The sequence below is a fragment of the Primulina huaijiensis genome, unplaced genomic scaffold (genome assembly GCF_012295235.1).
Source record: "Primulina huaijiensis isolate GDHJ02 unplaced genomic scaffold, ASM1229523v2 scaffold11459, whole genome shotgun sequence".
Lineage (NCBI taxonomy): Eukaryota > Viridiplantae > Streptophyta > Magnoliopsida > Lamiales > Gesneriaceae > Primulina > Primulina huaijiensis.
Window position 1 is genome coordinate 105,926 of NW_027342351.1, and position 16,489 is coordinate 122,414.

The 16,489-nt window shown below is 34.4% G+C and overlaps 2 protein-coding genes across 3 annotated transcripts; both read left to right on the top strand.

The window, feature by feature from the left end:
• On the top strand, nt 1-7,322 carry LOC140965634 (uncharacterized). 2 transcript variants are annotated; one of them, XM_073425763.1, is made up of 11 exons: nt 1-458; nt 823-891; nt 975-1,070; nt 1,226-1,350; nt 1,885-2,080; nt 2,378-2,553; nt 3,322-3,451; nt 4,166-4,326; nt 5,279-5,358; nt 5,436-5,526; nt 6,910-7,322. In XM_073425763.1, exons 1-11 carry the CDS (start codon nt 150-152, stop codon nt 7,106-7,108), a joined length of 1,632 nt encoding a protein of 543 aa, XP_073281864.1. In that variant the 5' UTR covers nt 1-149; the 3' UTR covers nt 7,109-7,322. The 2 variants fall into 2 exon arrangements, with proteins under 2 accessions (XP_073281864.1, XP_073281865.1); XM_073425764.1 differs by having other exon boundaries at nt 4,166-4,280; nt 5,287-5,358.
• Nucleotides 7,323-9,763: 2,441 nt separating this feature from the next.
• LOC140965668 (protein PAM71-homolog, chloroplastic-like) lies at nt 9,764-16,394 on the top strand. The gene is made up of 11 exons (XM_073425814.1): nt 9,764-10,049; nt 10,897-11,056; nt 11,586-11,765; nt 12,036; nt 12,809-12,856; nt 13,592-13,688; nt 14,634-14,797; nt 14,879-14,944; nt 15,501-15,551; nt 15,629-15,733; nt 15,984-16,394. The coding sequence occupies exons 1-11, from the start codon at nt 9,899-9,901 to the stop codon at nt 16,047-16,049; spliced, it is 1,089 nt and encodes a 362-aa protein (XP_073281915.1). The 5' UTR covers nt 9,764-9,898; the 3' UTR covers nt 16,050-16,394.
• Nucleotides 16,395-16,489: the final 95 nt, after the last annotated feature.

Below are 16,489 nucleotides of genomic sequence, written 5' to 3' on the forward strand. Positions count from 1 at the left end.
ACCAATGGTGATTAGGTAGGGGAAGACAAAGCGGCGAATTACTACAGACTCCGTCCGTTCCAAATCCGAACTCAGCACCGGAGCGCATACCCAAATTGATTTGAGAAATTAGGGTTTGGTTATTTCAAATCTACCCTCGTCTCTAAGCAATGCAGTTATCCCAAAACTACTACTTCAGCTCTATCCATTCAAATGCCACAAACCCAAACATTGTCTTCTGCGATTCTAAGAATCTGTCTCTAAAGCTCAGGAACTTGGCATTTTCGAGAACGTTATTTCCGTCGGTTAAAGTCCTCTCTACAAATTTCAGTGACCGTAGACACCAGCGCCGCGGCCGCTTTGCTGCCTTTGTTGCTGCTAAAAGAACCTCCAGTTCCGATTACTATTCTGTTCTCAATGTCGGTAGAAATGCTACTCTGCAAGAAATTAAATCGGCTTATCGTAAACTTGCTCGTAAGGTAATTTTCACTTGTTCACATATACTGTTTGGTTTAATACTTTAATTGATCGCGAAGGCATTAATATGAAGATGGTAAATGTTTCCTAGCATAAGCAATTGTTCATTGGTGTTATTCTGCCAATGTGGAATCTGATTTGCAACTACATTCAATGTGCTACATTCATTTTCTTACTGATGATGATTTTAGCTTTACATACAGCATTCACACTTTCACCATGAAGCGGTACCAATTATGGCTTGTTCCTAATATGTATTTTTCTTGGCTTGTATGCTTGCTTGTCGTCATATGATTATTTGCGGAGTTCCATTTCGTAATGTGGGCCACTACTGACTCTTAATTCAAAATTCTCATGTGAAAACAGTATCATCCAGATATGAACAAGAGACCTGGTGCTGAAGAAAAGTTTAAAGAAATAAGTGCTGCATATGAGGTACAATTGACTTACTTCACAGCTTCTCTCTGAACCTCTATCTAATGGAGTGTGTGCTATATANACTCAAGGTATCTATATAGGTGTTATCAGACAACGAGAAAAGGTCTACATATGACCGGTTTGGTGAGGAAGGTTTACATGGAGAATTTGATGCATCAAATGTTGGGCCTCAAGGGGTAAGATTGCGAAAACCTGGCGGTAAATATAATATTTTTATATTCTGAGTTGGAAATGTATTTTTTTCCTCCCTCTGCTTTAGTTTATAGCCCTTTTGTTTCTCCTAATTCCTTTGTCAATCATCACTAATTAAATGCTCACTTTATATTTTTAGATGGATCCATTTGAAGTTTTTGCTGATATTTTTGGTGAATCCAATGGTTTTTTCGGAGGAAATGGTGAACCAAGTGGCTTCAATTTTAGTTTCAAAGAGAAAGGAAGTCGGAATCTTGACATTCGGTAATAATATGTTATAATTTGATCAAATATAGATGATTTGATCTCTGAGCATTTCATGAATATTTGGTTTTGTCTACTTGAAGTTCAAGGATGCTGAGATGACTGAGGGACAGGATCCTTCATGAGGCAAAAGGAAAATTATGTTGTTCTTAGTTGTATCTACTCTACCAATGCAAAATTTACTGTCGATATGTTCAATAAGGATTTGTTTTAAAAATAATTTTCCCTCTCACCTGCCCTTAAAACGGATGTTGATATTTCAATGTCATGAGCTCTATATCAAAACTTCAACTAGTGTGAGATGGATTATCTTTTGTAAGTTGTCTATATCTGAGAGGAATTAATTGTCTTAATTTTTATAATGTTGTATGGAGAGCAGCTGAATGTAACTCTTGGAATAATGCTTTGTTCTGTTATTATAGCTTTTCCGTACAAATGATCTAGACAATTGTATGATCTTTTTATTGAATATGGTGACCAATATCATTATCGTGAATGTCGTGATTTATTTATTTTCATTCATCTACTTTGTAGATATGATTTAAATTTGAGTTTCGAAGAATCAATTTTTGGTGGTCAACGTGAAATTGAGGTACAACGCACTGTTACATGTGATGATTGTGGTGGAACGGGTGCAAAGTCCAGCAGTTGTCTGAAGTCGTGTACTTTCTGTGGAGGTAGAGGAGGAGTGGTTGAAACGCAGAAGACACCTTTTGGCATTATGTCTCAGGTGCTCCAATTCAGTAATGGTTCATTAAATAACTTCAAATAAGGGTCCTTACAGCTACCCGATTCCAAGCAGCAAGGGACCACACAATTGAAGAAATTTAACAATTATACTTGGCTGTTTTGTTATTTGGACATTTTAGCATTTAGTGAAATTGCAAAAAGGGGCTGAAAAGTTTTACAAAAAGGCTTGAGCAGTAGTAAATCTGACTGGTTTTCTTTCTATTTATATTAATTTTTCGTGGTATTTGATTTTGTCTTTGTTTGGCTTCCTGTCTAAATGATTGTCTGTGAACTGTAGGTGACCACTTGCTCAAAATGTGGAGGTGATGGGAAAATAATTACTGATAGTTGCCGAAAATGCAATGGACGTGGACATGTTCAAGCAAAGCATAGAATTGACGTGGTTGTTCCACCTGGAATTGATGATGGATCCACAATGCAAGTTCGTGGAGAGGGGAATTTCGATAAAAAGAGGTGTCTTTGTCTTGCAATTGTCCCTTCATGAAATAAATTTACAACTAGATTTGCCTTCCTATGTTACCATTACACATTTATATCACTTTTATTCAAGTTTGTATCCATTGGGCCACCTTCATTTTTAATATCCTAATACCTGTTCTGGCTTACTCTATTGGTTAATAGTTTTAAACAGCAATTATTTCTTCTTATGTCGCTAATAATGATGAAAGTTGTCGCTAATAGTGATGAAAGTTGTCTCTAGGATTATAGGATGTTATGACATCTATTAATTTGGTGAATAAATTTTTAAGGATCAAGGAATTGTTATATTAATGACCCTGGAGCAGTCAATAGAAAAGTTTGGCTTTTAAGTTGAAAACACTTTGACTCATTTTTGTTTTATCTTGTATGAGGGCTGTGGTATACAACTACAAAGGTATCTCCAGAATCATTAAGTAGTGAATGCAGCATAGTCTCTTATGGTAGGTGTCAGTCTAATTTGATTTTGGCTGTGTAGGTGATAATTTGTAGTCCAGCTAACTATTCTTCTCTGGAAGACATGGTTCGAACATTTTTTTCGAGCAACGTCAATCCTATCTTGTCCACGGACCAAGAAGAGTCACATATTCTTCATGTTCTTTTTTTTCTGCAGGTTACGTTAAAATTTGCTTTTTCTTCGTTTGTGTCACTGTTACCTCTCTCTGTGCCTCTGGTGTTATGTGCATCATTTGAAAATTTGAATGTATTTCACATAAAGCATGGCATGCTGTTGTCTCGTTGCAGGGGTATAGCTGGTGACTTGTTTCTGGTCCTCCATATTGAGGAAAAACAAGGAATTCAGAGGGATGGCTTGGATTTGTTCTCAAAAGTAAATGTTGACTACACAGAAGCCATTTTGGGGACAATTAGAAAGGTATTAACAATTCTATTTTTAAATGCATTGGTGCATTAAATGTTGATGAGAATATAGTCTGACCATATTACCCTTCATGCTAAAATCTTTCAGCATTTAAAATTTACTAGTGTCAATATCTACTCTAGCACTAGGACTCTACTAATTATGTCAGGATTCTAGTTTGATATGACTTTCTTCTGATCTTATGTGTTTCATGCTTACACGTCAATGATAGTGAGCATTCTGTACTTCACCATTTGTTAGAAAGAGAGAGAAACCAACCTAGCACGATTGTATTTCTATCACCTTGAGGTCCGCTGTGGCCTCAAGGTTAGCTATCAAGCCAGGGAAATGGTCTAAAGTTTATTTTCTTTATAAAGAAATGTTATTGAGCAATTGAGGATGAAAAGGACAATTCTAACTTGTCTGAACAATGTGGTAATTAAATGATACATGTATACATTTTTTTATCTGGCTTCCATGTCACCTCCAATGAGAATCAAGAGGAAATACCATGATTAATAAATGAGGTCCAGGTTACCGATTGCAAATTGGTGCGCTTTAGACTTTTTATTATCATAAAACTCAATTGCTCCTTTTCCCTCAATTTCAAGGAATAATCTGATTATCATGTGATTTGCAGTAAGTCAAGATAAAAATGCATCAAACTTCGACCCACTAAGTGTGTCCCTCAAAAGGTCACTGACATGTAATTTTTTGTGCAAATCATAGGTGAATACTGTGGGAGGTACTCAGGATCTACGAATTCCCCCAGGAACACAGCCAGGAGATAAAATAAAGTTGCCACACTTGGGTGTACCCAACATTAACAGGCCTTCTGCAAGAGGTGATCATTATTTTACTGTGGATGTTCAGATCCCGAAGAAAATTAGGTCCGTTATCTACTTAATTAGAATGAGTTTGTCTACAAAAATATATTGCTCAAGTGTGTTGTCTTTAAAATTAATGGGATTTTGTTTCCTTGTATTTGGTAAAGAATTGTCGATGTTCAATAGATTGGTTGTGAGTTTTTCCTGCTTCTTGTGAACATCCCTTCCCTCAGTACATACACTTTTGGCCAGTTTTCTCTACTGAATATTCTGTATACTTTTTGGTTGACATGCACATGATACTGTTTTAAATCGTTACATGTTTGAGGTTTGCCTTTTGGTTTAGGAGTACAGAATAAAGTATGAATCTATGAGATGAGGAACTGAAAATGATACTTAGGACCCAAGTGTCACCTTTCACGTGGATTTAGTCAACATTATGGGATTTGTTGTGGGCTGTTTTCGAGTGGTGTTTGATAGATGTAAAAAGGAGTTGGACGGTTCATCTTTTTATGGATGCTTGTGCTCCTGGTATTTTCTCTAATTATAATCGACCGCAGTTGGTAACGTATTAGATAAGGTCGAGAGATGGCCCTATGCCCATGATTAAGCAGCGCACTCCATGCTACTTCAGTGAAGCTATAGAATAGTATATAAAGGTAGTAGTTTAAAAAGTGAAGTACAAAAAATAAGGATATAGAGGCGAGTTGATGTATGGCATCTTTTTTTTGTCTTTTTTTGTTTATTCATTTATTTTTATTTTTTTGGGTGCATTGCTGCTTTACATGCTCCAGAAATCCAGTTTATAAGTTTTGAGAAGTTCACCATAAATATTATGTTATGATAAACATCTCATTCTTTTTTGGCTTGTGAAAATGATGGATATTTAATTCCAATGGGAATAGGTGCAGCTGTGCAGCATAATTTTTTTTATCATTTAGTGTCTTGTTTAACACATGCCATCATACAATATTTAGATGATCTGTCAATTGATGTTATGCCACCATAATGATAGGGATGCAGAGCGCACCCTAGTTGAAAAGTTGGCTTCTCTCAGGGAAACTGAGGGCTACTCGCTCCCAGTAAACAATGGAGGTTACTTTTCGCTTAATGAAAATCTTTCCACTTCTATTTCTTCCTCTTTTTGTTGCCCTTATTTTGTTATATTGCAGCAATGCAAGGCAAGCATGATGAAGATCACAGCTCAAGCGCTAGAAGCAATAGTGATGCGCACTGGTGGAATCCAGTCAAAGACTTCTTGTGGTAGGTTTTTCTATATCGCTCAGCCTTTTTTTACTTATTATACGTCGTTTAATATCCCTGCTTTTGTTAATGCTCATTTGTTACAAACCAACACATATCCTCATAATAGTCTGCATGAGATGATATTCTATTTTATATATTTAGGCCCTGCCTCTTTTTAGTTCTAATATTTCAATTTACTTTCCCTCTTTTTGTTCGTTCTCATTTGTTATAATGCATCCCATTTCTTTTTGTAAATTTGATTTAGATTTATGTACCTTAGTCTGAGACCCTCACTGCATTGTCTGTGGGATGGGTCCAACCTGGGGCTTATAGGTTAGCGTTTGTCTATCGCAGAAGTTGTGTGGTTGTGATGCCAGTTTCTTACGAAGTAATGAGGAATAGCTTATTGCCAAATGGAAAGCTAGTCAGAGTGAGGTTAATGAACTTTGTGTTGTTATAGTTGATGGATTTTGATGTGTAAATGCATTATATACATGATGTGAGGATATTAGGGTTGCACCAAGAAAATCCACAAATTTTTGGTTTTTGAAGTGCAAGTTCCCTCTCAAATTTTAAAATTTTTACCATGTTGTGTTTATTTTGATGCTATAACCTAGTCACTGAAGCTTATGAAATTTCCATCCCAGAGGCAGACCACTCAGAGTATTGGGATGTATGCATGGATTCTCTATGTACTCTGCTTGGAATTGTTAGCTCCAGAACTAAATTAGGTAGAATCGAGTAATTTCTCTGGAAAACAACGGACAGAGAACAAAACGTTGGCCCATGTTTTTACTCGATTGGGAATTGTTTGAATTTTCCTTCAATGCTATGAATGAAACTCTTACATGGCTGTGGGACTCTAAATCATTCGGAGCTCTGCAACATTATTTAGGAAAGAACTCCCTTCACCGAGTAGGTTAATTTGAGATGCAGACTGAAAGAATCCTTTTTTGAGGGCAATACTAGTCTATGAGTGTAAAAAGTATATAAAGAAAAAAAGGTCACCTGTAGGTTGCATGCGAACATAATTACATATGTAGCGGACTAGTGGAGACTGGCAATTTTGAAACATCATTTGGACTATAATTTATAATTTTGCGGCTGCTGCAATTCAGACATTTGTTGTCTCCAGAGGTTTTACACATTTATTAGCTAATGCACGTTACTTGAAGATGGTATCATTTGTTCATTGCATATTAAGTTTTTACCTGCTTTAGGAGCCTCTCACATATTTTAGTAAAGATATTTGGCCTTTCTGCTACCATTGTGGTATCTTCTGTTTTTGGCTTGAGCCTTCAATTAATTCCTATGCGATGAGACAAATTTTATTGTGTCAATTCTCTAACTTCACCTTTTCGGCAGCAGATTTCTCAGCTTCTAACCATTTTACTGTCACAGGAGAAAGCAATCTGGGGAAAGATTTGCATCAGTTTGTATCCGTACATCGGCAATTTGGAGATACAAAAGCCCTGCAGTAGATTTTCCTGGCATGGTTGCTCTTTCTGCCATTTTGGTTTCTGCAATTCTGTTTACGCTACAGCAACACATTAAAGAAATGAAACACGATTCTCATTCTCATCTCTCTCAGAAAAGGTGAAAGAGCAGTCCTAGTGAATTTCGGAACTTCATATTTAAGGTTAGTTTTTATGTGAATATGAAGTCAATATAAAGTGAATGAACGGTTCCTTTTTGCAGTTTTTTCTTAAATACTCTGTATCAGATGTATTGATAGGTATTTCATATAATACTCAATTAAGAGAAGCCCTATTTTTATAAGGATTGGCAAAATTTGTTCTGTTGATCCATTTTTGTATCAGTTCATATAAAACTCTGTTCAATATTTTTTATCATTCAATATCAATTTACTTTTCAAAAATTTTATTTGAATAGGAATTGGTGGCTAGTATTAGATTTACAATCAAACGAAAAAAATATGCCAAATGGAAGGGGTTTTACATATTTAATTTGCCGAGTTAAAACCCGAATACAATTTCCAGGGGTGATCAATTTGGTATTTGGCAAAAACTTGTGTGAGACGGTCTCACGGGTCATATTTTGTGAGACAGATATCTTATTTGGGTCATGTATTATTTTTTATGCTAAGAGTATTACTTTTTATTGTGAATATCGGTAGGGTTGATCCGTCTCACAGAAAAAGATTCGTGTGACCGTCTCACAAGAGACCTACTCTTGGCATTTAGGAATACTGTTGTAAATGTATATCTTTTAGGGCAAAAACTTGTGTAAGACGGTATCACGGATCATATTTTGTGAGACGGATCTCTTATTTGGGTTATCAATGAAAAATATTATTTTTTATGCTAAGAGTATTATTTTTATTGTGAATATCGGTAGGGTTGATCCGTCTCACAGATAAAGATTCGTGAGACCGTCTCACAAGAGACATACTCCTCTTTTAGATAAATAAAATTTTCGAACTAGAAATTGTTTAAACTAAAATTTTTTTTATGTTCTCTCTTTGAGGAATATTTATATGTTTTTACTCGCCTAAATTATTACAAATACATGTCTGAGATGGCCATGATATGAATTTCTTGCTATAAAGGAACCCAACGGTAGAAGCCGGCGGTGGACGCGTTACATCCTCCGGCAAAAATAATACATAAAAATTGATTTTTTTTTTTTTTTTTTTTTTTTTTTTTTTNATCTGTATTTATAGAGACTCAAGATCTAAATAATGATTGAGGGATTCTGGTCTTCTATATAATATCCTAATCAAATTTAGCCTTAATGTAAGTTAAATAATCAAATTAGTCTTTCAAGTATTTCAAATATGTTAATTAGGCTTTTACGTTCTTTACGTTATTGTGCATGAACACAAACATAATTTATATAATTATACACTAATTCATGATAAAATTTAATTCTAATAAGATATTTTTTAACATTAATGTAGTACAATTTTTTTTAAAAAAAATTAACTTCATTCATAACAAATTAATAACACTCAATTTTATTTTCAAGCATATAAATCGGTGAATTGTTACTTAAAAAATTAAAGGTGATAAATCATTAATATTAATAATATGAAATTTCAAGGAAAAAAATATAATTTATTACTATTCAGTAGATTAAATACATTATACGAAAAATAAAATCAAATTTGTAATATTAAGGGAAAAATGAGATTATAATCTTTCATTTATTGTTTCGGTGAAAAAAAAAATGATTAAGGAACATTAACTTAATTTTCATGAAATTTTGCACTTGAATTTGCCTTATTTAACTATTTTAATTTAATAGTGATTGACATATCATGAAAATATAATAAAAAAGACATTTTAGGATTATTGATTTATACAAGACTATAATATGAAATGTTTAACAAATAAAGCTATTTTTAAAAATAGTCTTTTGAATTGTGTTAGAATAAATAATTTCCCACAATATATACTCTGCAAAAATATTTCGCAAAACCACAGTATAAATATATATATATATGATTAAATATATTTTCTAACATTACAAAACTGAAATTATAACTCGCATTATATATGATTATGATTATGATTAAATATATTTTCTAATATTACCAAACTGAAATTATTACTCGCATTAAATATATTTTTTAATATTACAAAACTGAAATTATTACTCGCATTAAATATATATATAAAATACAAGCCCCCACACGCACGCAAGAGTCAAGACTGAAGACCACATGCACACCTCGACTCACATGTTGGTGCACACCTCGACCCACAGCTGCACCTTGACTTATTCGAGACAATAGTCAAAACTAGCACTCTCTAATCACACTCCACTATCCAGATCTAGCACATACGATCTTACTCGAATCACACTTCATCCACCTTCTCGACCCACACAATAAACACGTTCTTCGACGGTAAATACTCACACTAACTCCACTCACAAAAATTCTAAAAAAAACAATTAGAACTAAACTGAAACAAATCTAGCAATACAGAGCATTCGAGTATATACTTACTTCTCTACAAATCTTCAAATTTTCAAATGATTTTTGATTATTTTGTCGTGAAGAACATAAAAATAACGAGAATAAATGAAAACTCAAATCGAAGAAGTATATATCAATAAAAAAATTATTTTTTTAAAAAATAAAATCTAACTAACTATTTAATGACTTAATAAATAAATTCACTTAATTAACAACATTCAATTTTTTTTAATTTAAAAAAATCAAAATCTCTTTTATTTAATTTAAATTTAAAATGAGGAGTATATTTTTCATTGTCCCATCCTATATCTTCTCTCACACTTCATCATCTTCCCCACATTTCCAGCTCTTCTTCCATTTCTAAACAATTTAGAAAAGATAACAGGGCAAGAATCGATGGTATTCAAGAGTACTTTTTAACATAAAGATACGGTCACAGGAAAAAAAATGCAACTCTTGACGTTTCAGGTACCCGGGGTTCTAGTAGCATCAAGAAATGTGAGCAAGAACGAGCTCCGTCCCATATTTGCTTTCATTAATTCACTACCCTTCCCTCCTTCCTTGCCCAGAATTTTTTTTTCTCAATCTTCATCTTCATGTGAGTTCTTTCAACTATTTTCTGTCCCACCGTTCTTATTCACCTTAAAGATTATTTTGTTCTTTATTTATTGTGGTTAGGTAATGTGGGAACCGGTCTTTATGAATTCTTGTGTGCTTCTCCTCCTATTTATTGAAATTTGGGTGTTAAAATTTAAAATTGTAGCTGGGGTGGTAGTGTTTAGGTATATTTCGAATGAGCTTATTATAGGAAGTGAATTAATCTTGATGAGGGAAAACCGTCGAACCCGTTATTTCTCACATTGTAAAACGCACTTAATATTACTTAAATACAGTTTCTACTGATATTCTGGTGTTTAGCTGATTGAGTTACTTTTTGCGGTAGAATGGATATCTGACTTTGGCTGTAGCAATCCATCTTCCGATTTAGTGTCCACCATGAATATAACCGAGTATGGTCCAAGTACTCTCACATCCTACTCTGGTTTCCCTTCACATTTTGACATCTCAGTCCATGTTTTCAAGTCCTTGGTACTGATGGCTGCGGTAAATTCTCTTCAAGAAAGCTGAATAGACTCTGCTTCATCATTGTAGTCAAAACACCAGTTCCTAAGGATTGTGAAGCCTCAAGATTTATGTGGTCTCAAGTATTTTATGTAACATTTCTAATTTCTATTTTTTAAGGGTGATTCATGAAACAAGTTGATCCGATAAGAATATTTCAAAATCTTGATCTGGTGTGTTGTTTGTTAGGCACTTTCTTCAGACATTAATATCACTAATACTTTCTGAATGATTTAACCTTTTGGTCAAAATACACAAGAAGCCTTTTTCTTGATGAGAGTGTCACATTTCAAGCTGGTGGTGATGACAGCTACTTTTCACAGTATGTCATTGGGAGGCACCACAGTTGTGTGTGAGGAGAAGAACAATCAAGGCTAATTCATTAAATGTTGGAACTGGATCTGGAGGCTATGAAGAAAATCAAGAAAATCACAAAGAAAGTTTCCCCAGTGGCGGAGCTCACATTATTCATTCTTCTAAAATGTTTGTGATCTTTAGTGTTCTTTCTTTAATAATTTTTTGTTAGCAGTGAGATTATTTATAGGAAAAGGCCATGTGAAGTTGATGGCACAGTTGAATAAAATCTTGAAAAAACTCATTCTTCTGAAAAATAGTCTCTTTGCCGAACTATACTAGATGTGTCATGGATCGTTTCTAGGAAGTGAAGTATCTATTTTTTCCTTTGTTTGCACTCATTCTCATATACAAGCTCATTTTGTATTAACAGTCACTCATTGAAACAAAAATTGACTTTCTTAATGCATTACCCACTTTAACTACATAGGCTGAATCAAAAATGAAAGTAAACAATCCGAATGTAATTATTTTTAATTGATATTCATGTCTAGAAAATAAGTGAAGAATATACATATATTAGTGCCTGTAAACACTGACTGTTGTGACAATTATTTTCTTCTTACAAAGTGGCATGTGCACATATGTTTATTACTGATGATCCAATTGTAATCTGTCCTTTTCTTGTCTAATATAATTAACTTCTCATGAATGGCAGCGAGGCATCTCCTGATCGAATCCCTTATCCTATCTCAATTGCTCTTGTTCTTTTTGCGTGCGCTTTAGTATTTTTACTGATTGCCTTTGGGAGAGGGACACCATCAATATTGCCAGCAATTGCAAAATCAGGATTCGCTGCTGCATTTTCTTTGATATTTGTTTCTGAGATCGGAGACAAGTTAAAACACTGCAAATTTTGGAATAAGTTTCATATATGTATGTATATATGAACTTATGTACGCTAGCTTAGGAATTAAGTAAAAAATCCGTTAACTAGGCTTTGACATTCTGCATAAGCAAGATTTTCGCATAATCAGTTAATCAGTTTTTATTTTCTTTTCGCATGGGTAAATTATCAGGTACATTATAGCTTTAACAAAATACAAAATTCAATTTTCCATGCTTGTGGTAAATTCAGAGGCTAATTACCTCAGGTTCTCTTGTGAAGAGTCTAAAAGGAGTAAAAGCCCCTAAAAAATATTAATAGGCTAATGTATGCTCCATTTTTTAAAATCAAGCACTTTTAAACCTTATGGAAAAACCTAAAGCATATTTGCCTCATTTGTAAGGGGGTTTTATGCCTGATTTTTAAAAATACTGGGTTTTAAATGCAATTAATTTTACACATGGGATTTTTGCATTTTTGAATTTTTGTAGGGGTAATTTACCCATAAATTCTGGCATACAAAATAGCTCCTAATGCTCATGGACATAGAGTGCAACATGCAAGATGTATTACTTGAATAGGGAAATTTGTTAGTTGTCTGTGGTATCATCTCTATGCTGTGTCAGCTTTGATAGTTTCATTTTTACAAACACTCGTGCTTCTGAGTCATTTGAAATATTATGTATATGTATTTCTAAGAAGCATAAGCAGAGGCTAGGGAGAGAGTGTCCTGCCCTGAGATGAAAATTCTTCAAATTTCAATGGAATTTTTCTATAATCAAAAGTTTTACTCTCTAAGATTCAATAATTCTTTTTATTCTTGAGCAAAAAATAAGATTTAGTAAATTTTATCCCCCTCGTTAAAATTCTGACGCCGTCTTGAATACAAGGTTTCTGATAAATTTAGTGATTAGTCAAGTGTTTTTTATTATAAGGAACAATCATTCCTTTTATATCTTCCTTTGTTGTATGCACTTTATGTTAATTCTACTACTTTAGGTTCTTGCATAGAGGCAGATGTCACTTCACTTAAAATTTAACGTTTGATTTTGCAGACCTTTTTTATTGCTGCACTCTTGGCCATGCAGTATGAGAAAATTCTGGTGTGAAACTCTCTTGCTCTCTCTTACCCTGTACTTGCCCATTTTTGTGTCTCAATCTCTTTCCTTCATTATGCTTCTGCAAGTATGAATTATGTACTTTTACTCGATTAAAATGTCCATGAGCTAGTCTTGAATCGGAATTATGATTTGTTTTTGGATTGCATATAATTGGAGATTTCTTCTATCCATGTTTTGTGCTTCTTGCATGTACCTTGAAATTTTGTGGTGAAAAGTATTTTCAGAATTTGGCTAAAAAATCTTGAACTTAGCTTTGTCACACAATAAAGAAGAGACAACTCAGTTTAGTCATTGGCATTAATGGGATCAAATACTAGTATTAGTGTCTCCAAACATATGGAAGTGACCAGTCAATGCAGGAAGATAAGTTCTTGAATGCGTGATTGTATTGTTCGATGCAAAAGCTGTTGAAAGCAAAAAAGAAAAGAAAAAAGATCAAGTGTTCCTTATTTGGAATGCCATCTTCTCTTAATTTCTGTGCCGCGGAGTATAATATTAATGAGTTATTTGTGGTTCTGCGATCTTGGGAAATTGTGATAATTAAGTTTGGGCATATGGAGCACTTAAAACAGGGTTAATCTATATATGAATTGACTTTTGGAGTAATAGCATTCTAGATCCACAGAACTTTATGATGTACATAATTGCCTTCAAATAATTAGTTTTGCTGATAGAATTTGACAGAGCATTGTTCTTACTTCCATTAACTGTGGACAGGTCCTTTTGGGATCAATGGGTGCTCTATCACTTATGACTGTTTTATCGGTCATAATTGGCCGGATATTTCACTCGGTGCCCGCTCAATTTAAAACAAGTAAGCATTAGCTCTTATACACACTCCCTCCCCCAACACACATATCTAAGGAATGTGGATGGGGATCGTGCCATACCTCCCACAAAATTAAAGGTATCAGGGTGTAAAGTGTTGCCCACATTTATGTATCGTGTTTGAGGGATTCATGAAGGAGCAAGTGAACCTGGGAAGCCTGAATTTACTGAATTAAATGTCAGAAAACTTTTGGCCAATTTAGCATTATTTACCGATTCCCTAATATAACATTAGTTCATTGTTCTGTTAGAAACCATGACAGCGATGAGCAAAATGGAATGAATAAATCTGGTACTTCTTACACGTGAACATGGTGCCTTGTCAAAGCTATAGTAAAAAAAATTGAAGTAACACAAATTTTCTTCACACTAATGATTATAGGGTTTTCCCAAGTTTGCTAGGTCACTTTTGAGCTCACAAATTGTCACTTTCTGTTTTGTAAGGATCCCACTTGAACGAAATTGTCGCCTTGAGTATCTGCTGCAATCATGTTATGTTCACAGTCAAACCCTTTAGATATTTGGCTCCAAACATATGCCAAAAGCCACGTTTAGGTTCTTCCTTACGTTCGCAGCACTAACACACCGTGCAAACACATTCTTTTTAATATTTGTGGTGCAGTTCAGTGTCAAACTCCAGTTTTTTTGTTCATGCCTCTCATTTGCAATCTGAACTACAGCATGTTCTGCCAAACCTGTCCGGACTTTTTCTCTCGTCTTTGCAACTCGATCGTTCCTTTTGCTGGTGTAAATCAACATTTCTTGCTCCTACAAGTTCAAATGAAAATTGAAATGTGACGATTGCTAGATATTTACCTAGATGTGCATCAATTATCGATTATGACATATAAACTCGAATAAACTGAGCTCGATCACTCATGCTTTACTTCTTGCAGCAATGGCTATTGATAATTAGTTATTATATGAACAGCCTTGCCAATTGGAGAATATGCTGCAGTAGCACTATTGATGTTCTTTGGTCTTAAATCAATTAAAGATGCATGGGACCTTCCATCCGCAGTAGCTGAAACTGATGATCAAGGCAAACAAGAATCTGATGAATCTGTTGAAGCTGAAGAACTTGTTAAGGAAAAGGTAATTAACCTGAATTCAAACAATTTTTTTGGATTCTATTTGAGTTCCAGTTATCGTATTCTTAATTTGACATGTATGCAGGTGTCAAAACGTCTTTCAAATCCGCTTGAAGTTCTGTGGAAGTCATTTAGCCTTATATTCTTTGCTGTAAGCATTTATTTTTAGCATCAAATGTTTACCATGGCAAAAGGATATCAACTTTCTTAAAAGTTAAAAGCAGTGTAAACCATTTTACTGTTTGAGATGGTTCATTTTTTAACTCATTATTTTCCGAGTCTGGTTATGACAGGAAAACTATCTCGTATGTGTATTTTTTGGTTCCAAAACAACTCTTCTACCTTCGTGAATTGAAGGAATTTGCCCAGACTGGAAATATCAATTTCAATTTTACAAAACAATGGTAAATTTGACAAAAAAAAGAGAGAAAGGTTAATTTTAAGTCTTTGTGCGTCTTAGTTGCAAACTTGGTGGTGTATGCTATTTGTGTCTTATCTCAGTTCCTCACACGTGCCTCTAAAATGTGCTAATACCATCATATATGTTTCGACTTTGAATTTATATTTAATCGCTGCTACTGCAATATTATTTGAATATCTTGATTTTAAATTCTTACTCCCAGTCATCTTTAAATATTTTTTCTCCCATTGACAAAAGTATATGGAAATATCGACTTATCGACTCATTGCATTGCCTCTGCTTGTAGGAATGGGGAGACCGTTCGATGTTAGCTACGATAGCCCTAGGTGCAGCTCAGGTATAAGCTTCTTAAACTATCAGGTGAAGTTTTACTGTATCGTGCTCCCCATACCAATAATATTTTCTCAAATGTAGTCTCCATGGGGCGTGGCAAGTGGAGCCATTGCAGGACACTTGCTGGCAACTTTAATTGCAATAGTTGGAGGGGCGTTTTTATCCTGCTACATTTCCGAAAAATTGGTAAAAAACAAAGTTTTTCATCTTAAAAAACTTTAATTGCGCTTGGGTGGAAGAATTTGATTTTGAGGTACTTACTTGATTTGGGGAAGGATTTGAAGAATACATCTACATAAATCAGTAATCCCTCGACATAACTTTATTCAAGCAATGAAATGAATTTGAAATACGTGGCTTCAAACCCCTCAATCCAAGCGCATCCCTAAAAAATTGGTGATATTTTAAATGCTAATGACCATTTTGACTGAATCAGGTTGGATTCATTGGTGGGGCTTTGTTTTTAGTTTTTGCCTTTGCCACATTACTTGGAGTCTTTTGAATCTGAGCCGTTGCAATACCTAGAGTAAAAGACATCAGTAAAAGGGACATTTTCTTGGTATCAGCTACATCATTGGTAGTGTTGAGATCCGAACAGTTTTGATATAGTTCTGTGTAGCAGAACGCTAGATTCCATGCAGAGGCTCTTTTGTTGCGGGACTAATTTGCATACAGGGCGTTTACTTGCTACAGTTATAGAGCTGAGATTCTTGAATTTAAGGATGTTTTGAACGTGAAAATTTCCCAGCATGTAATCTGTAACACTTATGTGTTGTGTTGTGTTGTACCCTTTTATAATGTTCCCTGCAGTTCAATTAATCGAATGATGATACCCCTTCAATTTTCATGACTTCTATTCATCCAATGGTCTCGCTCTCTCTTTTTGAATTTGGTCACTCGAGGTACAAGGCATGCTGGAGATGTATACAATAAACTTTTAAA